Source organism: Canis aureus, chromosome 8 (genome assembly GCF_053574225.1).
Source record: "Canis aureus isolate CA01 chromosome 8, VMU_Caureus_v.1.0, whole genome shotgun sequence".
NCBI lineage: Eukaryota > Metazoa > Chordata > Mammalia > Carnivora > Canidae > Canis > Canis aureus.
Window position 1 is genome coordinate 59,429,151 of NC_135618.1, and position 25,791 is coordinate 59,454,941.

The window sequence follows — 25,791 nt, forward strand, 5'->3', positions numbered from 1 at the left end:
TTGGAAGGTCCCAGAGAGAAGCAGCCCATCCCAAACTGTAGCCAGTGGGGGCCGGGGGTGGGGGGATAGGGCTTAAGACAGGTTCCAAGAGAGACACCTGGGTGGCTCAGTGGTTGAGCATCTGCCTTTGGCTCAGGTTGTGATCCCGGGGTCCTGGGATCAAGGTCCTGGGATCAAGTCTCACATCGGGCTCCCTGCAGGGAGCCTGCTTCTCCCTCTGCCTATGTCTCTGCCTCTCTCTCTCTCTCTCTATCATAAATAAACAAAAATTAAAAAAAAAAGAAAGAAAAGAAAGGAAGGAAGGAAGAAAAGAAAAAGAAAGAAAGAAAAAGAAAGAAAAGAAAGAAAGAAAGAAAGAAAGAAAGAAAGAAAGAAAGAAAGAAAGAAAAATTTCTTATTTTCTCTCTGACATGAGCATTTCCTTCCAATCATGAATGTAGGCAGTGGATCACATCGATATTAGCAAAACCCATAACTTTACCACCCATACGATCACAGATCCCTTCCTATCACACTGCACTGTTGCAAAGCCCTCAAAATTGCTCAGACCCGCCACTAGGTCTTCTACCGAATGCATTCGTGCAGAAGCATAAGTGTGACCACATCACAAATTTGTTTTTAAAATACTTTGATAACTGTATCTCAATCACTGGTTTCCTCTGTAACCCAATGCATTTTTAAAAACAGAATCCTGTGTATTTTATTTTATACACTTAAACTATTATATTGAGAAGAGGTCCAGACTGCTTGAGTCTGAGGCTCAGGAAAGATTAAGAGCCCTGGTTTAGGAAATGCTATTAAAGATTACTGTGGCCAGACTCCCCAGATCCTGCCATGGAGGGCCATTCTGAGGGCAGGGGGTCATCTTTTTCACAGCTGGCAGGGTGGCAATCTATACCTGTCCTCTGTACATTTATTTCCCTGGCCAGAAGCAGAAGCTGCCAGTGATGAAGCGCTAACCCCATCTTTGGAGGGCTTATTTCCCCTCAAAGGCAGTTTTTGGAGTGGGAGTCTCCCACACTTCCCCTGACCTTGCAGACAGACATCTGGTTGGTGGTGAGGGTGCCCGTCTTGTCAGAACAGATGACAGAAGTGCAGCCCAGAGTCTCTACAGAGGGCAAGCTCCTCACGATGGCATTTTTCTTTGCCATCCGCCGGGTGCCCAGGGCCAGACAGGTGGTAATGACTGCAGGAAGGCCTGTGGGGGAGGAAGGAGAAGGAGTGAGGGGTCAGTGATGGGGGAGGACCACAGCCCCCCAAGGAAATTGAGTCCTGATCCCTGGAACTTGAAAATGTTACCCTGCTTGCAAAAGGGGCCTTTGCAGTTCAGATTAGCCAGTGGGAGATGAAAGGAAGCTTGCCGTACCTTCTGGGATTGCGGCCACAGCCAAGGCCACAGCAATTTTAAAGTAGTAGATGGCCCCACGGATCCAGGAGCCCCCGTGGACGGGGTCATTGAAGTGGCCGATGTTGATGAGCCAGACGGCCACACAGATAAGGGAGATGACCTTGGAAAGTTGCTCCCCAAACTCATCGAGCTTCTGCTGCAGAGGGGTCTTATCCTGTTCTGTGGCTGCCATTTGGTCTCGGATCTTCCCGATCTCAGTGCTCACACCAGTGGTGGCCACGATGCCTAAGGCCTTGCCAGCAGCAATGTTGGTACCCTGAGAGGGCAAGCAAGAGGCAAGGACTCAGGCGAGAGGCAGCCCTCACTCGGCACCCTCCTGATGGCAGGGCTCATCTCTCCTCGCACTGCCACGTCTCTCCCACACCAGGGCCTCTGGCTCGAGCGCATGACAGCTGGCCCTGCATGGCTCACCGAGAAAAGCATGTTCTTCTTATCCTGGTTGACAGCTCGGGGGTCAGGGACGGGGTCTGTGTGTTTGATGACGGACACGGACTCGCCTGTGGGGAAGGAGCCAAGAGGTTTCCAGATGACATCATGTCCTCCTCCCATCCTTCCCACCCCTAACTCACCCTGCTTGGCAGGACAGAGCCTGGTAAGGACCAAGCTGCAGTCCTGGAGGAAGGCTGAACACTGGAAAAGCCACTGGAGGCAGATAGGAAATCCATATTTTTACTTACAGTAAAAAGACCTTGACCTGAGCCTCAGCCTGACCATTGAAAAGCTGTATAATTTGGGATCACTTAACCTCTGGTCTCTGTAAAATGGGGACGATGCTATATAGCCTCCAGAACCAGGTCTTGGTGAAAGTCAAAGAAGCTGACATATGTGAAGAGGTGGGGTCAAGAGCAGAGCCGCCTCCTTCCCTACATTGGGCAGGGGCTCAGGCAGCTGCCCCACACCCGTCCAGCCTTGCCTTTTTGGACCACAGGGAACGCTCGCTGGCTCTTCACCCTCTCTCTCCCAGCAGATAAGCAGAAGCAGCTGTGGTTTTAAGTGCATCCAGACCCTCCATCTTGTCCTAGAATCTATGGTTCCTCACTTGGGGGCTTTTGAAGCAACAGGACAGTTCTCTGGGTGTCTGAATGTCCATGGGGAAGGATGGGGTCAATGACCATGTGGAGAATGGGCACAAATGTCCCACCCTCTCCCATGACCCCTTTTGTTTCAGGCTTGCCATGATGAATGAAGCTGAGCCATGCTGACATCACTGTTGCTACAGAGCCAGGAGCGGGCCATGTGGCTGGCTATTCTTTTTTATCCACCTAGAGTTTCATCCTTGTGTGGCACTCAGCTCCCCACTTCATCCCCACACCCCCTTGAAGCATCCTCCCACCTCCGGCCCACCAGACCTGTCAGGATGGACTGGTCCACCCGGAGGGTGGTGGACTTGATGGACAGGATGCGGATATCTGCAGGGACTTTGTCCCCCACTGTGGAGAGAGTAAACGAGAGTCAAGTCAGTTGAGAAAGCAGTTTTCTTCCTTCCCATTAAAGCCCAACCTCTGTCTGACAACCTCACCTCGTCCTCAGGTCACCAGGGTTGGCTGCCCATCATGGGCTTGAGTCAGGCCCTTGGCATGGGCTCCTGTAGCTCCAGCAAGCATCCCCCCTCTCAGCACTTATTCCAACTGCCCCCTCGTTGCTTTCTCTCCCCTTCCCTAAACCCTGGGGCAATGAGCCTGTGAGAGGGCCCTGCGCACTGCCTGGCACACAGCATGTGCTCAATAAACGTACGCTGAATGGCTGAAGGGAAAATTAGGAACCATCCAGTTGTGTAATGAGACAGCAAAACCAAGAGGGAAACAAGAGAAAGAAAGATGGAGAGAGAAGAGCAAGAAAAGAACGAAAGGAGGCTGAATTTGAAAGACACGCCTGGAGGGGGAGAGTAGGTCGTGGAATCACAGACGGGGGTGGGAGGGGGACAGGAAGACACAGGAAGAAACAGGAGAAGTTATGAGAATCGAGAAAAGCAGTGTCCAATAGGACAGAAGGCAGAGCAAAAGAAAGGGTAAGAAGGGCAGAAGCAGAAGGAGAGGGGAGGCACAGGGGCAGAGGGTGCAGGTCCAGCAGAGCCTGGTGAAAACCACCCGTCAGACCCCTGTCAGGCCCCGGTTTGTGCACCTGAAGGAAGGCAGGAAGCCACAGCGAGTGAGTGAGCCGGGGAGATGGGCAGGACGGAGAGAAGGGGAGGTCTGCAGGGAACAAGGAACGGCAGGGCAGGAGGGAGCCGAGCCAGAGTGGGGGCAGAGCGCAGGAGATGCATGGGAGAGGGTCAGTACAGGAGACCCCCCTGCAGAGGGGCTGACAAGGCGGATGATGCCCCCCTGGAACTTCAGGGCTTTCCACTGCCTCGACCTAGTGCCCCCTGTTCCAACGGGGGATACTGGGGACAAGGCTGGTTGGGCTGCTTTCTTTTCCCTGTTTTTAAGGTTCCTCCTCCTATGTCAGAGGAAGCTGACAGAGGAGGGAGGAGGTCGGCAAAGGAGTTGGGCGGGACACCCTGTCACCCAAGCCCAAGCGATATTTATAGACATTCATGGCGCTGACTCCAAACTGTCACCGTGGCAGGACGGCCCTGTGATGGTGCCCCGGGGTCCTCAGCCTGCTCCCCCCTCCCTAGGCTTCCTGAGGTACAACTGGGGAGTCTAGTGGAGGGAAGCAGGCCTAGATCCTTTCCCCTCTGCCAGGGGCCTGAAGATGTGGGAAGGCCTGCACAAGGCAAATATAAAAACCGCTGAAGGGGGCAGAATCCCAGTAATCTTAGCCACCCGGCCCCCACCCCTCCCTGGTCAGGCATTAAGTGTCCCTCACCGGAGAGGCGGGGCCCCTCCTTGAGCTCCCCTCCTCCCAGGTCCCGTGTTCCCCGCTGGGGCCTGAGTTTCCCTTACATGGTTGGGGGCTTGAGCCTTCGGCCCCCCTCCTCCCTTCTACCCTCACTCCTTCCCCTTCAAGAGGCCTCAAGGGCACCAAGAGGTCAAGATTTAAAGCTGACCAAGCTTGGGGGTGGGTGGAAGAAGAGAGAAGCCAGGCCTCGCGAGGGGGGTGGAGACGGGGCCATTGGCAGGGACTAGGTTCCACCTGTTGCTTGCAAGTGCTGGGTGAGAGGAGGGGGAGCAGGGGGTCCGCCTGGAGCGTCAGGGACAGGACTGGCTGTTCCTGCTGAGACTCCGACAGGGAGGGGTGCTACAGCCACGGTGCCCTGGGGTGACCTCCTGAGGAGTCTGAGAAGGAGAAGCAAAGACTCCACCATCCCAGCTACCTCCTGGACAGCAGGATCAGGGGCCCCCACCCTCACCATATGCATCCTCTCGGCCTCAAAGTCAAGACTTCCCTTCCTGGACCACTCATTCCCATCACTCACCAGCCACCTCCACAATGTCTCCAGGGACAATGTCCCGAGCCTTGATCCTTTGCACTGACTTGCGGTCAGCCCGGTACACTTTTCCCATCTCGGGTTCATATTCCTTCAGAGCCTCGATGGCATTCTCTGCATTTCGCTCCTGGAGGGGCAGGGTGGAAGAGAGAAGGGTCATCGGAGGGAGGAAGGTTGGGGAATGGGAGGGGACTGGGTGGGGAGAGTTAGGAGGGGCAGGGGCCAGAGTCCTGGGGGAAACAGGGACATTACAGAGGAAGAGGCAGGTCATGCAGTAGTGGCTCCTGGCATAGGAGTAGACAAAGTCTACGTGAGGGTAGGTGTCTGTGTTGAGGAAATTGCCATTTATGGCTGAAGACACGTAAGGAGGCTCAGGGGAGAGAAGAAAAGAGAATCAGAAAGCAAAGGACAGGAAAAGTAGAGGGTGGTAAGGGAAGAGAAGGAAAACCAAGCTAGCATTTATTGACCTGCTACTATATGTCAGGTGCAGGGCTGGGCATGCCACATGCATCACTCTGTTCCATCTCAGCACAACTCAGGGACAGGATTATTAGCCCCATTTTATGGATGAGGATACTGAGGCTGAGAGAGGTGAAGGAACCTGCCTGGGTTATGAAGCCAGCAAGTGACAGTGGGAACACCAGTCTCCCATCTCTTTCCTGCACTCCATCCCCTTTCCAAACTGGGCATTAGAGACAGGGATCAAGGCAAGTCCAGAGGAAGTGACGGAGGAGGAGGAGACTGGGAGGAAGACAGTGAGGCGGGGTCATGGCTAACCTGCCAAACCCCTACAATGGCGTTGGCGATGAGGATCAAGAGGATGACAAAGGGTTCCACAAAGGCAGTGATGGTCTCTTCGCCTTCCTCGAACCAGGCCAGCACCTGGGGAGCAGGGAAATGGAGACTAACGGTAATGAAACCCCTCAAACACATAGTGAGGGTGAGTGTGTGTGCAGGAGCAAATGGGGCTGGGCATCTCGGGGATACTGCAGCCCCTCATCAGTCTGAGGTCCTACACACTCCACAGGAGCACTGCCCCTGCTCTCAGGCAACAGGAACTGGCAGGTGTAGACATGCACAACTCCGGATTTAACTGGGAATGCTTTCAGGTTTTCCCTGGCCGGGCTGTTGGCCTGTAAACAAAGCTCATGGGCCACCCAGGCCAATGGTCCCCTACAGCCACATCCATCCCACGGGAGCCAAAACTCCGCAGGGAAAACCCTGTGGTCCTTGCAGACACTGCCCGCACCCCCCCCCCCCAGCCCTCCCCAACAGCAAGGGAAGCTCCAATTTCATGAGGGAACAGGAGGGGGGATAGTGTTACGGGGCCTCCTGTACACACCCCACCCCAGCTGTTGCCACTGCCAAGCAACAGCCACAGGCAAATGTCAAGGAGCAAATCTGAGACGGGAGAAGGGAGGCCCTGCCAGCTAGTACTCAGAGGCCCACAGGGCCTCCGTGAAGGAGACCAGGGGACAGGGAAACTTCTTTGCCCCCAGCCTTATCTTCTGGTGGGACTAAGATGTTAAGGAAGAAACTCCAGAAGGCAGGCGGTCTGCTGGGGTGGTGGGTGCTGGTGGGGGGTGGGGGGGGTGGCCTCAGGGGCCAGAGAGGTGGCGGCCTTGCGGCTGCGAGGGATCCAGAGAGGGCGGGCAAGGTCAGGCCGGGTGGGTGAGGAGGGGGTCCCGGAGCCCTAGCGCTGACGGGCGGCAGGCATCAAAGCCCGGGGCCAGCGGAGGGGTCCGGCCGGCCGGCCCTCGGGTGCACTCAGAGGCACCCTCACACCAGCAGCTCTTTCCCGCCTCTGGGAGGGAGTCTCTGCGGCGACCAATCAGCGCCAGGAGGGAGGGGCGGGGGCGCCAGGAGGCTCGGGGATTGGTGGAGCGGCTGCGCGCCTCGGGGCATGCCGGGAGTGCTGGTGCCTGAGCGCCACAGAGCCTGAGCCGGAGCCGGGGAGCCCGGCGCTTGGGGGTAACCCGAGCCCTCGAAGCCCTTGAGGCTGCGGGGGTGGCTTAGCTTCAGTGTTTTGGCTGAGAACACCCTTAAAGCTTAAAATAAAACCTGCCTGTGGGGTGTGGAGGAGGACCGAGGCGTGCGCATCAGCGCCCCTCCCTGCCCCCTCAGTTCTGGTGTAGGGGAGAGGATGGTGAGGACTTGGACCCGAGGAGCCGAGGAACCGGAGCGCCCCCGACCCACACCTCAGCCCGCCCCCAGATGCCTGCCCAAACTTACGAAGGAAATGCAGGCGGCCAGGAGAAGGATCCGCACCAGGAGGTCTTCAAACTGCTCTATCACCAACTCCCACAGGGTCTTCCCTGGGGGAAGAGGCAGGGGAGGGTCCCGCCCCCGGGGGAGGGGGTTAAGGTCTGGAGGATGAATGGCTCGGACTCTAAGGGCAGGCTGGGATCCAGGGACCAACAGTGGCCTAACTTCCAGCCTGAGCAGGAAGGTTCTAGGGGGATGAGCAGGCCGCCTGGCACTGAGAGGAGGCACTCTCGCCGGGAGTCCTGAAACGGGCTCCACAAAGTGGTGGTGGGCAGTTAGTTGCTCAAGGACTGGAGGCCTCTGGGAGAAAGTGCCTGGAAACTCCTGCCCCCAGCCAGACTCTAACCTTTGGAGAGGGTATTTGCCCCGGGAGTCAGTAGGGAGAAGGTGGGGATAAAGGAGTGGGCACAGGGGCTGGGAGGCGGGGGCTGGTCATTAAGAGAGCTCAGGGATTCCAGTAACTTACCTTCCTCAGCAGGGAGCTCTACCCAGGAAAAAGAAGAAAAGGACATATTCATTTGGGGTTCAGTCTAATGCCCCCCACACCCAGGATTCTGGCTAAGGTAAGAGAATCAGGCTACCTAAAGGGCATCTGAGGTTCACCAAGGTCATCCCATGAAACCTCCCAAAACTCTCTCAGGCACTCTGTTTTGTCAGAATCCCCTGCAGTCACTGGACCATGGCCCAGCTCTTCCCTGAGGTACTCTGGAGGGAGAGACTCCAGTGTAAGTGTGTGAGTGTGTGTATGTGTCCGTCTGTGTTGTGAGGGAGCAAGAGGGCGTTACCAGCCTCTCCTCCAAGAGACACTTACCATTGGGGCCATATTTCTCCAGATGCCGCTTCACTTGGTCCGGGCTAAGGCCTGTAGTCTCGCTCACCCCAAAATAGGCCAAACATTCTTCTGTGGTCTTGGAGTGTGCAGCCTCCATTGTGCTCCCTTCCTGGGGGCCAGGGGGCGGTGTGCTCCTTCTGGGGGGGTCCTCACGCTTTGGGGGCCTTCCTCAGTGTCCACCTGCCTGTTTGCCTGGGTTTCTTGCTTTTCTCTCCTGCCCCCCCCCAGGTTTTTCTTCCTTCCACAAAGCTCTGACCCCCGTCCCACTTGCAGCAGCCGGCCACCCCCCAACCCCCAGCTGGTCCTTATGAGGGAGTAGGGGGGGCCAGCCTCCCCCCCCCCAGATCAGGGATTGGCTGGCTAAGACTCTGGCAGGAGGGGTCAGAAGAAAGATATTTCTGCTGACAGAGGGGGAACAGTGGGGCTGCAGCCTGAGATGTCACTCATGAGGGAAGCTAAGGTGGCCCCAGCCCCAGGGAAGGGGGGCAGGGAGAGACTTCACTTTCTGTCTTTTGCTGACCCCTCCCTCAATTGCCCAGACTTCCTCAGTTGTACCGAATTTCCTGGTCCAAACTTATCCCTGAAGTTCTCCACTTCTACTCTCAGGCCTCCACCTTTCTCTTTTCCTGATCCCCTCCCGTCCTACCCACTCTCAACCTGTTTCTATTGCCACAGTCTCCTTCCTCACCCAGTCTGCTGAAAGGGCAGCAGATACTCCAGCCTTCAGGGGACTGGAGAGGGGAACAACATCCTTTGGGGGCGAGAGGAAATGGCTCTAGAGGGACAAGGGGAAGTAGGGAGGGGAGAGGGTCAAGGCGACAGGGCAGAAGACGGTAACCCTACCCTCGGGAGGGGTTGCTACAGCCATCAACAAGGGATTTAGTGTCCAAGCCCTGGTGAGCAAAGCCAGGACTGCCTGTCTCTCCCCCAAACACCCCCCCTCCCCATCGCTCTAACTCAGCCTCTGGAAATGTAGCCTTGGGGGGCCCCCTTCCCTGACAGGGAATCCCCCCCCCAAGAAAATGGGATACCCAGGCAGCTAGGTAATCCAGGAGGCCACAAAATGTGCTGATGGTGAGGGGGGGGGATGAATGTTTCAGGATGGCGGCAAGAGTCCCTCCAAGTGTTGGAATGAGGGTCCCCTCAGCCTCTACTGTGCTCTTTAACTCAAGGGGTTCACATAGCAGATCCCAGATGGTGTGTAGTCCGCACTCCGCCCTGGCTCTGAAGTGTTTCCTTCAGGGGAGAGAGGATGGCAGCTGCATGCTCAGGTGCTGGGCGTATAACCTCCAGGAAGAGGCGCGAGGGAAGAAGCGTCAAAGACGGGGCTGAGAAGCTGCACAGAGCAGACAGACACTCCAGACCAAAGGAGTGGGGAGGGGGCAGACTTATGAGGACAGGTCTAGGGGAAATAAGGACAGAATCGGACTGGGGAAACCGAGACAGGGCTGCCAGGGTCAGAGGGAAGTCTGAGGAGCAGTGGGAAAAGGGACAGCAGGAAGCTGGCAGGCAGCAGCCAGGTGGGTGGGGGCCCAGGGCTGGGTGCAAAGCCACAAGTTGTTGCTGAGCGGCTGGCCTTGGTGTCAGCTTCCTTGTAGAAGCAGCTGCTTTGAGCCCCCCACCCCCACCCCCGCTCCTGGATGGGGGCGTCTTGGTTACTAACAGGGCAGCTGCTGGAGGAGCAGACAGAGGATAGCCTGCACCGGGGGCAGGGGAGGAAAGGAGGGCAGAGAGAGGAGAGCCTCTCAATGAGAGTTAGTGATGGAAGGTCCAGGAGGGGAAGAAGGAGCCTTGAGCCCTTCCTGTGGCCAGGCCTCTGGCTTCCTGAGATGGACAGTCAGGAGTGTGGGCCACTGAAAGGGTTCTCCAAGCAGCTCCCCCTTCCTGCCCCCAGCACTCAGGTTCCTAAGCAGAGGATGGCAGGCAGACAGTGGGAAAAGGAAAGGGCAGCCCCACTTCTGGGGGAGCAGGCAGGCCAGGAGACAGGCCAGGAGCCCCACTTCTGGGGGAGCAGGCAGACATTTAAGGACTTAGCCCCCACCCCCCCACCCCCCCACCCCACCCCCGCACTTATCCCTTCCTCTGCCTGGACTTGGAGGGGAGGGGAGCCTCGGGGGTGAGGTGAGGACACGGTACTCCTTCCCTGCCCATTTTCATGGTTCCCATGAACCCCTCCTTTGAGCTGTGACCTGAGGAGGGGGGTGCTCAGACAATGAGATCCCATCCCCAGGCACCTCCATGTGGCCCAGCATCCCCCTTATTAGGCAGTCAGGCTCAGCATGGGCCAAGCCTTTTGGTGCTCTCTGGCTTCTCCCTGCCACCACCTGGAGGAGTGACAGGGGCACGGTCCCGAAAGGAGCAGGAATGCCCAAACATGGAGAAGGGGGAGAAGACTGGAGGGATCCAGGCTTCAGAGGAGCTGAGAGCAGGAGGCTGAGGACAAGACACTGCTGCCAGCAGGGGCCCTCTAAGGTGACCCCGCCCCCCACCCCCAACTTCCAGAGGGGAAGCCGAAGCTAGAGAGGGAGAAACAAAAGGCTGGCAGCTGGGGAGGCTGGGGGTGTGGACTGGGGTGGAGGACCAGTGTCTTACTGGTTCTCTAGGATTCCTCCCCCCCCTGCCCCGCCCCCCGGGGGGGTCTCCAAGCCCACAGTGGGAGTGTTCCTCCCCTCCTAGGAGGGCTGAAGCTGGGAATGGGAGAGGCCTGGTTCCGAAGGACAGGGACACAGAGCCTGGCTGGTCTCTGGCTGGTCCCAAACTTCATCTCAACCCCATCCTTAAAGCAAAGCTGAGAGGGAAACAGCCTCTTAGGCTTCTCCAGCCAAGACATGCAAACCTTGGGGTGGGGGGTTGCTCCTTGGCCCCCTCCCCCACCCAACTTCAGAAGGCAAGTCCCTGAAGCTGGTAGGGTTTAGGGGGAGGGGGAGCCTTGCAGCACCAGTTGCTGCTAGATTAGGAGGGGATCAGTTCCTGCTTACCCTGGGGTGCCACAGCCTTCACTCACCACCTCCTTTTCCAGAACACAGCACCTAGATCCCCAAACCATCCCCTCCTTTGCAAGGCCAATTCTATCCCCGGTCTCCTGAGGTCAAGGTTTGGGGGAGCCCCAGGAATTAGACAAAACTGGGAGAGCCAGCAGGCTTCCCCCAGCTAGCCCCCAGCCTGGGTGGCCTGTGAGCCCAGCTGTCTCCTGTCCATCTCCCAACAGGACACAAGGCCCAGAATAGCAAGGTCATAAGCATGGCTAGGGCCTCTTAGAGGTGGGGACAGTGGCTGAGGGGCGTGAGAATATAGGCTCCATGCTGCCTGCGAAGGAAGGTGATAGGCAGCCCTGGGTGGAGGTGAGGAGGGGAGAGGGCCAAGCAAAACAGGTTTTTTCAAATCTGGCCCCTCCTTGTGGGCACCTGCCACCCAAAGAGCTGGGAAACCCAAAGGTGCCCTCCGTTGGAGGAGGGCATGGCTGCAGTTCCGTTAAAAGAGTAGAGCCTGGGTTTAATGAGGGGTGCCACAATGAGGGAGAGATGTTGCAAACTCATGCCCAGTGCTGAGAAGGTCACATGGGTGCAGTGGGCCAGTGGGGATGGAGCAGGTGTGGAATGTGGAAGGTGGGGAGCATGGGAGGTTGGATCTTCAGATTTTCAGAAGCCGGTAATCTGAACTTCTATTGTGAAATCCCAATGGAGATGCTATCCAGGCCAAGCAAATCATGTCCACGGCACCAACCCAGATAAAACCTCCCACTCTACAGATGGGGACACTGAGGCCGCAGAGCCTACCTCCTTGCCTAGGCCGAAGAGCAAAGGAGAGGAAAAGCCAGGAGTGAAAAAAAATGGGGCTCCATCCTCTACCCTCCAGCTTCCCAGCTCAGCCCTGAGAAGGGGGCAGCCAGCCTGTCCCCGGGCCCCTCTGCAGCCAGCCTGTGACTGCCACTTTAAATTTCTTCTGACACAGCCACCAACCAGGCCCTGGCCCCACTCACTCTCCCTAGGGTGAGAAGCCTTAACTGAAGAATTCAGAGTGTGTGTGTGTGGGGTCCTTAGAAGTTGTCAATCTTGTTGCTCCCTGTCCTGTCCTGTCCCATTACGAGAACTTGGCTGGAGACACTGGGAAGCACGGTATGGCTCTGCACTTACCACTCTACAGCACAGGGGAACAATGGGCCGAAAGCACAGTGCTGGAGGGCAACAGGGACTTGACCTGACCCTCTGGCCTCTCAGCTCTGGAGTGGAAACACTGAGTGGACTGCCTTCCTGACTCCCCTGTCCCAGCCCCCCACTGCAAACACTGGCCACAGCCATCGCGATGCAACTGAGATAAACCCTTTTATTTATTTATGCTTCTCCATTTTGTTTAAAACAACAACAACAACCACCTTAATATAACTGACAGCCCTTCCCCCTCACCCTTCCTCGGGCTAGGGGGTGGTTAGCGGGGAAATGGCCCCCAGGGGTGGGGCTGACCATAAGAGCCCCTCGGGGAGGTAATGGAGCCCAAATCCCCTGCCCAGGGGATGGGGCACCTGTAGTGTATGAACTGGGGAGTTAACAGGGCTCTTGAACCTCTTGTACCAACGTATATTCCCTTGGCCATCAAGGGTCAGGAAGCACATGGGGGAGGGGATTCCTACCGCTCCTCTACGACCGGCCCAGCCCCAATTTCACGCACTAGGGGCTGGGGAGCAAGAAGAGTGGAGAAAGGGTGGGGTAGGGTGTCTCACACGAAGGAGTACTGATTATTAATGGCTCTGGGATGGCCCCCTTCTTCTCCATCGCCCCCTAGTGGTAACTGCTGGAGCTGCACCATCGGGGTGGCTCCTGGGGCCCCACCGGATCCAGCGCCTCCCTGGTCCTCCTGGCCTGGTGCTACGGCCTCTTCCAATTCAACCACGGGGACCAGCTCAACCACGGGGACCAGCTCTTCCTGGACCCCTCCACTGCCCGCTTTCTCTTTCTCTTGCCTCTCTTTGGCTGCTGCGGCTGCTGCTGCCGCCACTTCTGGCGCCCCCGACGCCTCTTCTGCCCCAGGATGTGGGGGATCTGTCCATGAAGGGGGTTCAGGGGGCTGGGGTGGGTCATGGGAGGTGTTCGGTTCTGGATAGGAAGGGCAAGAAGACAGACTGTGGAGGGAGGCCAGCTCTCGCAGCAGCCTCCCCTCTGCACTCACCCCCCCAGAAGCCATGTGCTATCTCCCCCACAGCCCATCTCCTGAGCAGCACCCCCCCCACTCCATGGAAGATGGATCATGGGCGGTGGTGAGAGGAGGACCACACTTACACACAGTCACTCGCTCCGAAGGGCATGAGGGTGGAGGAGGCATCGGGGTAGCATCGATCTCCCTCGCACACCCCTGCATGGCTCCCGGCCTGCTCCCGGCCTGGGGGGGGAGGGGCAACGTGGGGACAGATGGGACGTTGGGGTGGGGAAAAGGAGAGATCAGACATCAGGGAAGGAGGGAGCAGGATCAGACCAAGCATCCCCAAGGAGGACAGGCCCAAGGCAAGACTGTGACAAAGGGCAAAGACAAGGCTGAGGAGGATGGATCCAGGAGACACACAGATGATGGAACGGGGGTCTGATGGAATGGGGATGCACCAACCCAACTTCCACTTCCTCCCGGCTCCAGCAAGGAGCCCTCTGCCTCCCTATGTCCTTAGCGTCCTGATTCCTCTTCAAAAGCCCAACACCCAGAAACTTTCTCTACCCTACTCTCCCTCACGAAGCTTCTCCTCCTCATAGCACCCCCCCCCCCCCGCCCCGTCTTTCTGGCACACACACCTCCTCACTTCTTGGGTGCACGGGCACCTCCTCCCCTGCAGACCTGCTCTGCTCACCCTGCTGTCGCTGGGAGGACACGACATAGCTGACAAGAACAACGTCACTGGAGCCTCCAGACTCCAGAGGGATGGGGTGCACCCGGAAATGCTCGAGCATATCGAAAATGGACTGGAACCACAAGTGCTGGACCCGGCACTGACCCTCCTCATTCAGCGACAGGCGCAGGTGCTAAGGGCGGGATGAGGGAGGTGAAACAGGAGCCCACGCCCTGTGTGTCCCAGAAGCACCTCCCCTGGCCAGCCCCACTCCCAGCAGGCTCCCTCCGTGGCACACAGCCTCTTCCTCACTGACCTTGGCCTTGCCCTGGAAGTTGAAAGTGAGGACGTACTCGCCCCGCCTCGTCTCACTCTGCCGTACCAGGAAAACACCATGGGAGCCAGTGCCTCCGGCCAGCACCAGCTGCGCAGCCTTGAGTCGAGAGAGCATCCCGTGGAACCAAGGGTACCCTGAGAGGGGCTGGTCCCCTTCACCTCCCTCTGACTCCCCCTGGAACAGGAATGATCCTTCAGGAAGGAGAGAGGGAGGGAAACCGGGGCGTCAGGGAAGCCTCCCCCATCCTGGGAGAAGAGAAGCCTGGCTTCCCCTCCGCCTGTCACTTCCTTCCCCCGGGGTCCGATCCCTCAGGATCCCGAGACAAGGGCTTAGGCAGCTGGGCCTGGAACTGGACACACGCTCACCTCTGGTACCTGTGGCTGTCTCTGGAGTGTCCAGGGGTGGGTAGGGGGCCGAGAGGGGATGAACTGTGCCCGCTGGGGGACCCTCTTCAATGGGGATGCGGGGGGGCAACTCTGGGGGGAGCAGTTCCATTGAGTCAAAGTGGGAGGCAGCGATGGAGGCAGAGCTGGGGGAGATGGATGCTGAAGGGCGGTCAGAAAGACCCCCATAGGCCCCTGGGAAGAGAGGGAGGAGGGCAAAGTTGAGAACCAGCGAAATTGCCCTGTGTGTGCTGGATGTGCTGTGCTCGGGCAGAGTCAGTGGGCTGAGATGCCCACCCCTTCCTCAGGCAGCCACTCTGATGGTTCTGCTGGCTGCAGGCTCCTGACTGAGGCTCAGGCACTGCTAGGGGACCGGAGAGTTACTGCAAGGAGGTCCTGGAATCCAAAAGTGCCTCCATTTTTTATGAATCAATAGCTGAAATGACAGCGATTGTTGCCGGGATTGGGGGAAGAATCCTGCAAGTATTCTCACATTGAAAAGTGTCTTTTTTTTTTTTTTTTTAAAGATTTCATTTATTTATTCATGAGAGACAGAGAGAGAGAGATGGGCAGAGACACAGGCAGAGGGAGAAGCAGGCTCCATGCAGGGAGCCCGATGTGGGACTCGATCCCGGGTCTCCAGGATCACACCCTGGGCTGAAGGTGGCACTAAACCGCTGAGCCACCGGGACTGCCCAAAAGTGTCCTTTTTTGGCCTACAGGACAAAGTCCCCAAGTCTCAGAGGCATCAAAGATCCTCCTATTAATCAGCCCAACCTCCCCACCTTGATGTTCACATTGGCTTATATTCCTGGAGTCTCCACATGAGCTTGATCATCCCGCCCGATTTTCCCAAGCTCCCAGGCTCTCCCCACCTTAGGTCTGGCTCTGGCCATTTGCTTCCTCTAAGCCCTGTTCTCTCTCACCTCCCCTGTGTGGTATCCTGTCTATCCCACTTTCCTCGATTCCCTTCTTCCTCTGAGCTCCCACAGTGCTTCCTGCTAGTGCTGCTCAGAGGACACTAGCACAGGCTCTCCATTCTGGAGTCCTACTTTTCAGAGGGAGTGACAGCTTATCAATTCAGCTGGTCTGGGACAAGGAGCTCATCTCGAGCATCTCTGGGTTCCTGCATCCTGCCCCAGACCCTAGCACAGGCTCAGTTGTGGACTAGGGCATTCCTGAATGTCTGCTGGCTGGCAGGCCTGAGCCTGTGGGAATAGGCTGAGCACATAGTCAGTGCTCAGAAGACAGGTGTATGTGGGGTATGGAGAGCAGGGGGGCAGAGAGCAGACTTGCATAGCCTTGGTCTTTTTCAGGGGCTTTCGGGTAACCTCAGAAAAGCCATTTCCCAGGGATGTTTGGGTGGCTCAGTGGTTGAGCACCTGCCTTTGGCTCAGGGCGTGATCCTGGAGTCCCCAGATCGAGTCCCACATTCGGCTCCCTGCATGGAGCCTGCTTCTCCCTCTGCCTGTGTCTCTGCCTCTCTCTCTCTCTCTCTCTCTGTCTCTCATGAATAAATAAATAAAAATATTAAGAAAGAAAGAAAGAAAGAAAGAAAGAAAGAAAGAAAGAAAGAAAGAAAGAAAGAAAGAAAGAAAAGCCTTTGCTTCTCCCTGGTCTTAGCTGCCTGAGGGGCATAGAACCGATGACTTGTAAGGTCCATCTTAGCTCCAAGACTGTTCAATCTGTTTGTTTACTCAGTGAGCACAGCCAGGGTGCCAGGCACCACTGAACCTCCACTCGGAATAGAGGAGCAAGACAAAGGGAATAATAGAGTCTAAAAAGGTGAGAGCTGGGCCAGGCAGACACATGTCTCTGGGCATACCTGTGTGCAAGTCGGGCTGTGTATGTTCAGTCAGGCCAAGAAATAAAGAGTCAAAAACATCTGGTTTTTGACTGAAAAACATCGACATACCTACAGAGATGCAGAGTAAAAGCAAAACAAAGACGTGTATGAAGTGTTCCAGAAGCTTGGGAAAGAGAGTCGTTATCTCCAGCCAGAGTGGAGGTCTGCACGAGCTTTATAGAAAAGGAGCAGGGATCCCTGGGTGGCTCAGCGGTTTAGCGCCTGCCTTTGGCCCAGGGTGCGATCCTGGAGTCCCAGGATCGAGTCCCACATCGGGCTCCCTGCATGGATCCTGCTTCTCCCTCTGCCTGTGTCTCCGCCTCTCTATGTGTCTATCATGAATAAATAAATAAATCTTAAAAAAAAAAAAAAAAAAAAAAAAGAAAAGGAGCAAAGGCTGGGTACGGAAGGCTGGAAGGGAGTTTGCTTGGGGCTCGTGCAAGGTGGTGATGGTGATGATTCTAAATGGCCAACTGTGGCAGGGTACGTTCTGGGACAAAAGCCAGACATTCGGTGTGTAGGGGGTGCAGCTGAGGGGCAGGAATGGGGTGCGCAGTTGAGTTTGGAAGGAAGTCCTGGGCCTGGCACGGGGGGCGGGGGCGGCTTTGAGGTTCCCAGCCCTGTGAGGTTCCACCCTTACCCTGCGACAGGCGATCATTGCTCTCACTGGGTCCCAGCAGCAGATCCTGGCTAGGCAGACTCTCTGAGTGATTGAGACAGGGCAGCTCCAGGCTGTCTGTGTTCTCCCGTGTAAGGAATGAGGTCCCAGGGGCCAGGGGGAGGGTCATAGGGCGGGGACTGGTGGAAGGGCAGGGTCTGCAGAGACAGGGAGAATGGTGCTGTGAAGAAACTCAGCAGGTGAGAGGCACAAGGCTGCTCCCCATCCCCTCCTGATCCCCTCAATGACAGCAGTCAGGCTCCTCACCCTGGGCTCAGGCATTCTTGGATGTCAGACACCCAGGCCTTCACATGTAGAGCATCGGTTGTCTCCAGGATGTACTCGGAGGGGCCTTCCACCTACGAGGACAAGAGGAGGCCCACAGGCCACTTCCAGGTCCAGAGGCTATAAGCCTCCCCTAATAAGAACAAAAACATCCTCCTCCTGTTCCCTCCTGCTAGAGAAGCTACAGCCCCAGGGACACACTCTCAAGGCACTTGACACACAGGCACCTCCTTCCACAAAGTCCCTTCCTTCAATGAGCTACGTGAACTTCTTCCCCAACACAAGTGCTCCAAAGGGGGCAGGAGCTCGGAGCTCCTACCTTAACCACAAACGTATTCTCCCGGTCAGGCATCTCCAGGGCTGTTGTTGTCCGCACGTCCGTGATGGTAGAGCAGGGAATGCTGAGTCGAGGCCGAGACGCCTAAGTTGGGAAAGAGAACAGGTTCCAAACTTGGTGTGCAGGAACCACCTTTCACTTCCTTCCAGAGACCCATCTTTCCTTCTATGCCCTAAGGGGGTTAGACAAAGGGTCATAATGTTATTTTTTCAGTCCTGCCCACAACTACTACCCCAGAGTCAGAAGCTGGCTTTAAAAACCAAACTGAGGGGATGCCTGGGTGGCTCAGTTGGTTAAGCGTCTACCTTCGCCTCAGGTCATGATCCCGGGGTTCTGGGACTGAGCCCTGCATTGGGCTCCCTGCTCAGTGGGGAGTCTGCTTCTCCCTCTACCCCTCCCTCTGCTCATGCTCTCTCTCTTACATACTCTCTCTCTCAAATAAATAAAAATCTTAAAAAAATCAAAGTGAGCAAAACTATGCACATGGGCTCAACTGCCCCGCTCCCGGGTACCCACCCTTGTCGGAGCCTCACCTTAGGCGGTACAAAGAACTCCAGACGACTTCCTCCTCCTCCTTCTCCTTCACTTCGGAGCAGTAAGCGACACTTCTGCCACTGAGGCTGCCCTCCTCCCCCTGAGGTAGGCCCGGCTGCCCCTCCTCCCCGGCCCATTCCTGCTGGGTCAGGGGCTGCCTCTTCGGCCCCCATGAAACTCAGCAGCTCTTCCCTCTGCACCATCCCCGCTCCGTCCTTCAAGGCGCCCCCTCCCCGACTGAGTCTCAGCCTCTCAAATCGGTGAGTCCATCTGTCTCCAGGGGATGTTCCATCACTAACCAGTCCCCTGCCAATGGTCCCAGCCCCACCAGAGGAGTTGGAGTTGCTGTTTCCACCCAGGACTGGGGGGCCTGATGAGGTCTCGAGGGGCCCAGCAGGGGACGGGGGGTCAACAGTCCCCCGCCACTGTAGGATGCCACGGACTGAACCGCGGACTGAGCGACCCACTGAGCGGAGGGAGAAGCGCTTCTTTAGCTTCGGCTTCGAGGAGGTCGTAGAAGAGGAAGAGACTGAGGAAGGGAGGGGGCCGGCCAGGTCCTCAGATGATCGAGAAGGGCCCAGCACAGCCAGGGGCCCGCCCACCCTACAGCTCTCAAGGGACAGGTCATGTGGCGGAATCTCCACACCGGGACTCAGGGGAGCCAGGATGGGTGGCGAGAGGGAGCCGGAGGCCCGGGCCACCTCAGCTTCAAAGTGCTGCAGGAAGAGCTCAGCAAAACGGCGGGAGAAGGCAGCCTCAGCCCCAGGCCCTGCATACTGGGGGTGGGAGGCCAGGTAGAGGCGGAAACGGCGGGCAAAATCCAGGGCAGCAGCCCGGGCATGGGACTCGCAGAACTCCCGCCAACTAGGAGGAGGGGGTGGTGGCAAAGGGGGAGGAGAGGGGGAGGCCCCGTCCTCTGGGGAAGGGGCACCATTCATGATGGTCCCCAGGAGGTGGAGAGGGAGAGCCTGTGGGGAGGGGCAGCAAAGAGGGAAGCGGCCAGAAGACACGGGGTGAGCGGCAGCAGCTGCAGAAGGAAGAGAGGCACATACAGAGTCACTGCTGAGGTGGGACTGGGGGCTGAGCCCCACCCCCAGCCAGACTCCCTACTCTGGTCTGGACTCCTTGGAGAGCCATGGGGAACACCACACACTGCCCCCCTTCCCTCTCCCGATCCTCACACCCCACACACCCCCAGTTGGCTGGCTCCCCGGGGTCCAGCCCGCACCTACTCTGCTGCCATCCCAACCCACTCCCCCTGGCTCTGGTTCTGGGAGTGACAGACAGCTGTGGAGCACCTTCCTCTAAAAAGGAATCTATCCCTCACGCCACCTCCCTTCTCTAAAACAGGTCCTTCAAGATTTATCACATGCTTCCCAGGTGCTGTTCTTACCTTTCCCTGTAACAGGCTTTAATAACCTTGACAACAGATGAGAAAACCGAAGCTCAGAACAGTTTCAGAACCCCCAGTCTACAGTTTTGCCTACTGCATAGTCCTCATCCCCAGGGACTGGCTGCCCCAGCCTCATGCACAGCCCCTCACTGCCCCAGCTCTCAGGGGAGGTAGGTCTGCAGCGCTTACAGACCCTGCCTCATATGTCCTGAGATCCAGCTCTGAGGAGGGTGGCTGCTCAGGAAGGAGGACAGATGAATGATGGATCGAAACCACACCTGTCCTGAAAGCAGACCCCGGGGCCCAGTTCCCTGGCACAGTGTGACGGAGGCTTAGAATGGCCACAGCCCGCTTCTTTGGTGCCCCTTCACCCTGGGGCCCAGAAGCAGCAGCACCAGGCAGGGAAAGACTGTGGGTTGGGTCAGAGCAAGTCTCTGCTGGCCACAAAGTAAATAAAACATAACAGGGAGCTGGGGCCCTAGGCTTTTTCACTTCCTCTTCTTTCACTAGGGAGTGTGCCCTAAAGGCTGGTTAGCCTGGTGGTTAAGGCTATCGGATCTGGAGTTAGACCTGGGATGAAATCCCAGCTCTGCCACCTATTAGCCGGGTGATCTGGAAGAGATTATATATCCTCTCTGAAGTGCAGATTTGTAGCTATAAAAGAGCTAATGCTCTCTAACCCACAGAATCATCGGGAGAATTAAATGGAACAAGTCAGGGTTCGATACAAAGTAAGCACACAATAAACGACCGCCATTATTACTAACTTTATAGGTTCCAATTTTTCTAAAAGAGCAACGAGAAAGGAAGAGGCCTCCCAAGATCTTACAACTAGCAAGTGGCAGAGCTGGGCATGGCATTTACAACCCATGGCTCTTTTGTTAGTGTTCCTCCCCCATATTATACTGGAAGATGACTGGCACCAGGACAGGGAGGGATGGGGGAGGGCAGCTCAGGAGCTCAGGAAAGTCTCCCCAAACCTCAGCCTTCTGCTCAGACCCACAATCCCACAATCAGCAACCCCTCCCCTGCCTCCTTGGCCTAGACCCTACACATTCAGATGGCTCCAGCCGCAGGGACAATTCCAAACCAACGAGAAGCAGCCAAGAGATGCAAGAGTCATGGAGCACAGGGGAACCGAGCCAAGAGGTGCAGACACAGCAGGGAGACCAATCTCCAGGCAGAGGCCACCTCAGCTCACACAGGGCCCACCCAAACCTCTGCACCACAAGCAGACCCAGCCCCCTTCAGGCCCGCTGACCCTGCGGCTCCTGAGCTGGTGACTCAGTTTCTCTTCTGCCAAGCAGGACTCAGACACATTTTCCCGGTGCACCTGCCTCTTGGCTCAGTTCTGAAATTTCCCGAAGGGCGGGTGGTGGAGGGTGCAGGCTCCGCTCCCGGCTCGGACCCTCCGGGCCCGGTGGTCAATGCACTCCGACCCGACCCTACTCCCTGGACACCCTCGACCCGCCCATTCCCCGGGGCCGCAGACGCCTCGGGACCAGCCCCGTCTGCTGCACTCTGCGGGGCCGAGCGCCCCTCCTGCCTCTGGCCCCCCTACGCCCGCCCCCACCCAGGGCTCCTCTCAGGCGCCGGGGCCGGGTCGCGGAGAGGGAAGAGGTACTTGAAGAGGGGGGTTCCGGTTCCGGTCCCACCTGCATCTCGGTCCCCGCGGTTTGCTCCGGCGGCGGCGGCGGCTCCCGCTCCCTGCCCCTCCCCCCGCACTCCGCGACTAGCTCCCAGGCCGCCTCTGCGCAGGCGCCGGGACCCCTTTTCCCGTCACCGAAGGAAGCGACCATAGAGAAGAGCGGCGAGAGGGAAGGGCGGCTATACACTCACTTCCGCCATCCTCCTGTTCCGCGCCGGCCCTTCGAGTGCTGCGAGGTTGCGACTCTCGGTGGGCTCAGGGCCTTCTCCGGTTGCCCCCGAAAGGGCCCTAAAAGCGGCCGTGGGAAGGGGTTCCCACCAGGAGCCCTCCCGGAGGAAACTCGGCACAAAGGAGAGGCGCCAGCCATAGGGAAGCCGGCCTAGGGGATCGAGTCCCGAGGCCATGTTGTGGGCTAGAGCGGCCACCGGCTACCGGAAACCAGCGAGCTGAGGAGGGTCTCTGCAGGTTCGCCGCCGCCGCCTAGAGCGCCGGGCCCTGCGGCTGAGGGGTTCGCGGACACCGCCCCCAAGGAGCCAGGCGAGGGAAGACGCGGGTGACCTTGGGTGAGGCCCCGCGAAGAGGCGGCGCCTGAACTTACGACCTTGGCTTCTCGGAGCCGAGGGACTGGAGTACACGTCTAGGAGATTCCATCTGAGGCGGGAAATAAAGACAGAGGGCGGAAATAAGGGGGATCCCTTCGGACGTGCGTGTGGGACGTCAGGGCGCCGGTGGACATTCCGCCTGGAGCTCATTAGAGTCAGCGAGGCCAGTTACAGACCCTGGGAATCGTTAAGCGAGAGCGAGCCGTTGAAATCCTAAGCATGATGAAGATCAGTAAGGTCTGTCACTGACCCACCTCCAACTGGCCTAAGGAAGAGGGGAATCTTGGCTGAAACCATTGAAAAGAACAGATCGAGCTTCTTCAGCAACAGCCGAGTAAAAGAGACAAAAGATGTGAGGAACCGTGGTTCACTTTCTCTGAGCTCTGCCTTCATTCGCAGGCAGGCCTATCTCCGTGGCAAAATGGCTTTCCATGGCTCCAAACTGAATTCCTAATAGCTTAGCAACTCACGTGGAAGGAACGTGCCCCTTTCCAAGATTTGCCAAAAAATTTCCAGAACTGACCTTAGCTGATTTGCTTCCATCAAATGCTCATCCTGGAACACAAGAGACGGGGGATGAGTAAATGCCCTGACTCACACAAGGATGTTTGGTCAAGGCTGAGGCTGCCAGATGGAATTGGAAAACTTCCTTGCGGAGGGCAGGTTCTGGCCTATCCAGCCTTAGTCCCCCACCTCTCCCCAGTGTTCTAAGCAATCTAACATCAGCTCACAGGTGGCCTTTGCTAAGGTCCTCATCACCATCTTCGTCCATCCGTCTTCCCAGTTCAGAGGAAGATATCAATGGAAAAGACTCTAGTTCTGTGGTCACCTCCCTCGTCCCTGAAACCCTTCCACACCCTCTCTCTCTAGTTTCTAGTTTCTGTAGTCTCTGTAGTTTCTGCCCACTGTCTCCAGGAGAGGAACACAGTTGAGGAATACAGAAAAGCAAGGGTCTGGTGATGATGAGTTAGGTTTGGAAATGTGTCTAAGCTGTCCAGTAAGACTTTCTGCCATGATGGATGTTCTGTATCAGCACTATCCAGTGTGATAGCCTGGATCTATTGAGTAGCTGTTGAGCACTTGAAATGTGGCTAGTGAGACTAGGGAACAATTTAAGTTTTAATTAAAATAGCCACATGTGGCTAATGACTATTAGTGTAGGGGTGTCTGCGGACAGCTAGGTGGAGCTGTCCAGCAGAGATGGAGCTACAGTTTGAGCTGCATAAAGCAGTTTGGTGATAATCAGAAGTGAGGAGCAGTTGAAGGTATGGACATGAGTGCCTGTCCAGGCAATATCTATAGAGAATAGCACCCAGGACCTAGCTGTGGAAAACAAGCCACGTTTATTAGGTAGGCAGTGAAAGAGTAGAAAGTACTCAGATGATCTCTTGGGCCAGGTTTCCCAGAAGCAGACCTTGAGATGAGGATTTATGTGTGAGTGATTTAGTCAAACAATGCTACTAGAAGAAACCCGTAAGGAGAGAAGCAGGAGAGGGTAGGAGAGAAAAAACAAACATGATCTCAGGCAGAGAGTAGTTCAACTTGATCGTGCAGAGGAGCTTGATGAAAGTTATTTGTCAGATTTGTCCAGAGCGGGGCCTTTCATATACCAACATGCCTCAGCCGTTGACCAAGGAATACTCCTAGAGACATCAGTTCATCAAGACAACGCCTCCAGTGGCCTGGGGACATTGCTCCAAAAAAGAAAAAAATCTGGACATTCTAACTGTTGGAAGAGAAACCACACAACAAAGATCAGGGGGTGTGGGAATATAGAATGTGTGTGTCCGTGTGTGTGTGTGTGCAGTTGGTCAGATACATCACAAGCAAATGATTAGAAAGGTATCCATGGCACTGCCATTGTCTCCTATGGAAAACATTGATGACTAATGATGTGGGGCCATGGGTGAATGGTCGAGAAAGAATTCTTGAGGTGTTTTTGGTGCAAAAAGGTGCTTTTATTATAGCATAGGGACAAGACCTGTGGGTAGAAAGAGCTGCATTTTGCCCTATGAAGCTGGTGGTTATATGCTTAGTGTTCAGGGGGAGGGGACATGTAGGGAGATCATAAATGTTTTCTTCCAATTTCTACTCGTAACTACTTTCGCAAGATTTCTCTGGTGCTTATCACTCAGTTGGATATTAACTATCAGTGAGATGTACAGACAGTCACAAGACCCTTTAAGAATGTAGCAGCCAGCACGTAGTTGATCCTTGTCAGGGCTATGCAGGGGTTAGGTCAGCCTTCCGGGCTAAAGGTGAATATTTTTCTACTTCTATCCCTCATCACCTAAGACGGCATAGGGGCTTTAGTGAGAGTAATTTTAGGTAAGTGGGAAAAGCAGAAGCCAAATGGTAGTGGATTGAGGAATTAATGGAAGTGAAGAAATGGGAGGAGGAATATTGAGAGCTGTCCCCAGGGAGACTTGATCATGTGGAAAGTCTAAAGAGAGGGATGCCTGGGTGGCTCAGTGGTTGAGCATCTGCCTTCAGCTCAGGGTGTGATCCCAGGGTGCTGGGATTGAGTCCTGCATCCGGCTCCCCACAGGGAGCCTGCTTCTCCCTCTGCCTGTGTCTCCGCCTCTCTTTGTGTGTCTCTCTTGAATAAACTTTTCAAAAACAGGGCAGTACGGGTGGCTCAGTGATTTAGCGCCACCTTCAGTCCAGGGCCTGATCCTGGAGACCTGGGATCTCAGGTCCGGCTCCCTGCATGGAGCCTGCTTCTCCCTCTGCCTGTGTCTCTGCCTCTCTCTGTGTGTGTCTCTCATGAATAAATAAATAAAATCTTAAAAAAAAAAAAAAAAAAGAAAGAAACCTTTTCAAAAACAAAAACAGTCTAAAGGGAAAGGAGCCAGTAGAAATGACAGTAATAGGGGATCCCTGGGTGGCGCAGCGGTTTAGCGCCTGCCTTTGGCCCAGGGCGCGATCCTGGAGACCTGGGATCGAATCCCATATCAGGCTCCCGGTGCATGGAGCCTGCTTCTCCCTCTCCCTGTGTCTCTGCCCCTCTTTCTCTCTCTGTGTGTGTGTGTGTGACTATCATAAATAAATAAAAATCTTAAAAAAAAAAAAAGAAATGACAGTAATAGAAGAAGGGTTTGGGGAAGGTGGAAACGGTAGGATGCAAGACCCATGTTAAGCCAAGGTATTAATACAAAAAGGAGAAACACTTTTTCCTCAGGAACAGGGGATGTGATGGGATGCTTTTAGCTACCGGTAATGGAACCCTCCACCACACACACCACACTCCCAATTTAAAGTAATTTAAATATGAAACGAGAGGGAGCTTACTGGTTCACAGAATTGAAAAATCAGAGGTAGAATGACTTCAGGCATGGCTGAAGCCAGAGGCTCAAATAATATCCATTTGAACTTGTTCTCTTAGCTCTGCTCCCCTCTGGACTATCTCAATTCTTAGGCAGATTGTCCCCTAGTAGGTAGCGAGATGGCTACCAGCAGCTCCAAACATACATCCTACTAGCTTAACAATTGTAGTGGGAAAAGATCAGAGCTTTCCCAATAGCTCTGGCAAATGCAACAGAACTGACTCTCATAAGCTCCGCCTGGGTCACCGGGTATAATGAAGAATTTGGGTTTTGTCCTAGCTTCCTGGCACAGAGCTTTTAAAATACTTGGAATTTACCAAGTAGTACCAAGAAGTGCCCCTTAGATCACACCCGAGTTTTAGCTAATGAGATAACTAATGGTAAGTCCCTAGATAGAGTCAGGATGAGGGCTGGTCACCAAAGAGCCTATCCTGGTGATTAGAGGTTTGGGATTTTTTTTAAAGGTTTGTTTGTTTAATCTCTACACTTTAAAAAAAAAAAGATTTTATTGATTTATTCCTGAGAGACACAGAGAAGCAGAGACATAAGCAGAGGAAGAAGCAGGCTCCCTGTGGGGAACCCAATGTGGGACTCCATCACAGATCCCGGGATCACGCCCTGAGCCAAAGGCAGACAGACGCTCAACCACTGAGCTACCCAGGCATCCCTTAATCTCTACACTTATCATGGGGTTTGAACTCACAATCCCTGAGATCAAAAGTCACATGTTCTCCTGAGTCAGCTAGGCGCCCCAG

The 25,791-nt window shown here is 55.8% G+C and overlaps 2 protein-coding genes and 1 long non-coding RNA gene across 11 annotated transcripts in view; 1 reads left to right on the forward strand and 2 right to left on the reverse strand.

Annotated features, from left to right (window-relative positions):
- The window catches only part of ATP2A1 (ATPase sarcoplasmic/endoplasmic reticulum Ca2+ transporting 1), a 15,408-nt gene extending 7,233 nt beyond the window's left edge, over positions 1–8,175 (reverse strand). For both annotated transcript variants that reach the window (XM_077907150.1, XM_077907152.1), the window contains exons 1-9: positions 7,858–8,175; positions 7,513–7,530; positions 7,014–7,096; positions 5,559–5,663; positions 4,770–4,908; positions 2,758–2,838; positions 1,820–1,905; positions 1,367–1,664; positions 1,032–1,198 (exon numbers count right to left, since the gene is read on the reverse strand). In XM_077907150.1, coding sequence (XP_077763276.1) covers positions 1,032–1,198; positions 1,367–1,664; positions 1,820–1,905; positions 2,758–2,838; positions 4,770–4,908; positions 5,559–5,663; positions 7,014–7,096; positions 7,513–7,530; positions 7,858–7,975 — 1,095 coding nt within the window. In that variant the 5' untranslated portion in view covers positions 7,976–8,175. The remainder of the gene's footprint in view (positions 1–1,031; positions 1,199–1,366; positions 1,665–1,819; positions 1,906–2,757; positions 2,839–4,769; positions 4,909–5,558; positions 5,664–7,013; positions 7,097–7,512; positions 7,531–7,857) is intronic.
- Positions 6,695–12,208, forward strand: LOC144319278 (uncharacterized). The gene is made up of 2 exons (XR_013385155.1): positions 6,695–7,609; positions 11,627–12,208. It is a non-coding gene; the product is annotated as an uncharacterized LOC144319278 (long non-coding RNA).
- Positions 12,188–21,558, reverse strand: SH2B1 (SH2B adaptor protein 1). Of its 8 annotated transcripts, none has more exons than XM_077907154.1 (10): positions 21,116–21,185; positions 19,461–19,486; positions 18,067–19,094; positions 17,516–17,617; positions 17,179–17,270; positions 16,894–17,069; positions 14,390–14,602; positions 14,004–14,215; positions 13,709–13,880; positions 12,188–12,968 (listed from the first exon to the last, which is right to left on the reverse strand). In XM_077907154.1, the coding sequence occupies exons 3-10, from the start codon at positions 19,003–19,005 to the stop codon at positions 12,592–12,594; spliced, it is 2,283 nt and encodes a 760-aa protein (XP_077763280.1). In that variant the 5' UTR covers positions 19,006–19,094; positions 19,461–19,486; positions 21,116–21,185; the 3' UTR covers positions 12,188–12,591. The 8 variants fall into 8 exon arrangements, with proteins under 8 accessions (XP_077763280.1, XP_077763281.1, XP_077763279.1 ...); XM_077907159.1 differs by lacking the exon at positions 19,461–19,486 and adding an exon at positions 13,152–13,251 and having other exon boundaries at positions 12,832–12,968; positions 21,116–21,252; XM_077907158.1 differs by lacking the exon at positions 19,461–19,486 and adding an exon at positions 13,152–13,251 and having other exon boundaries at positions 12,832–12,968; positions 13,653–13,880; positions 21,116–21,252.
- Positions 21,559–25,791: the final 4,233 nt, after the last annotated feature.

What these genes read in the sequence shown, in the direction of transcription:
- SH2B1 (XM_077907155.1), bottom strand. Translation starts at nt 19,005, where the DNA reads ATGAATGGTGCCCCTTCCCCAGAGGACGGGGCCTCCCCCTCTCCTCCC. An exon ending in AGTTCTTTGTACCGCCTAAG is followed by an intron (nt 17,618 to 18,066) that starts GTGAGGCTCCGA and finishes TTCCCAACTTAG; the next exon opens with GCGTCTCGGCCTCGACTCAG. An exon ending in GTCCTCCCAGCGACAGCAGG is followed by an intron (nt 12,969 to 13,708) that starts GTGAGCAGAGCA and finishes CTTCCTATCCAG; the next exon opens with AACCGAACACCTCCCATGAC.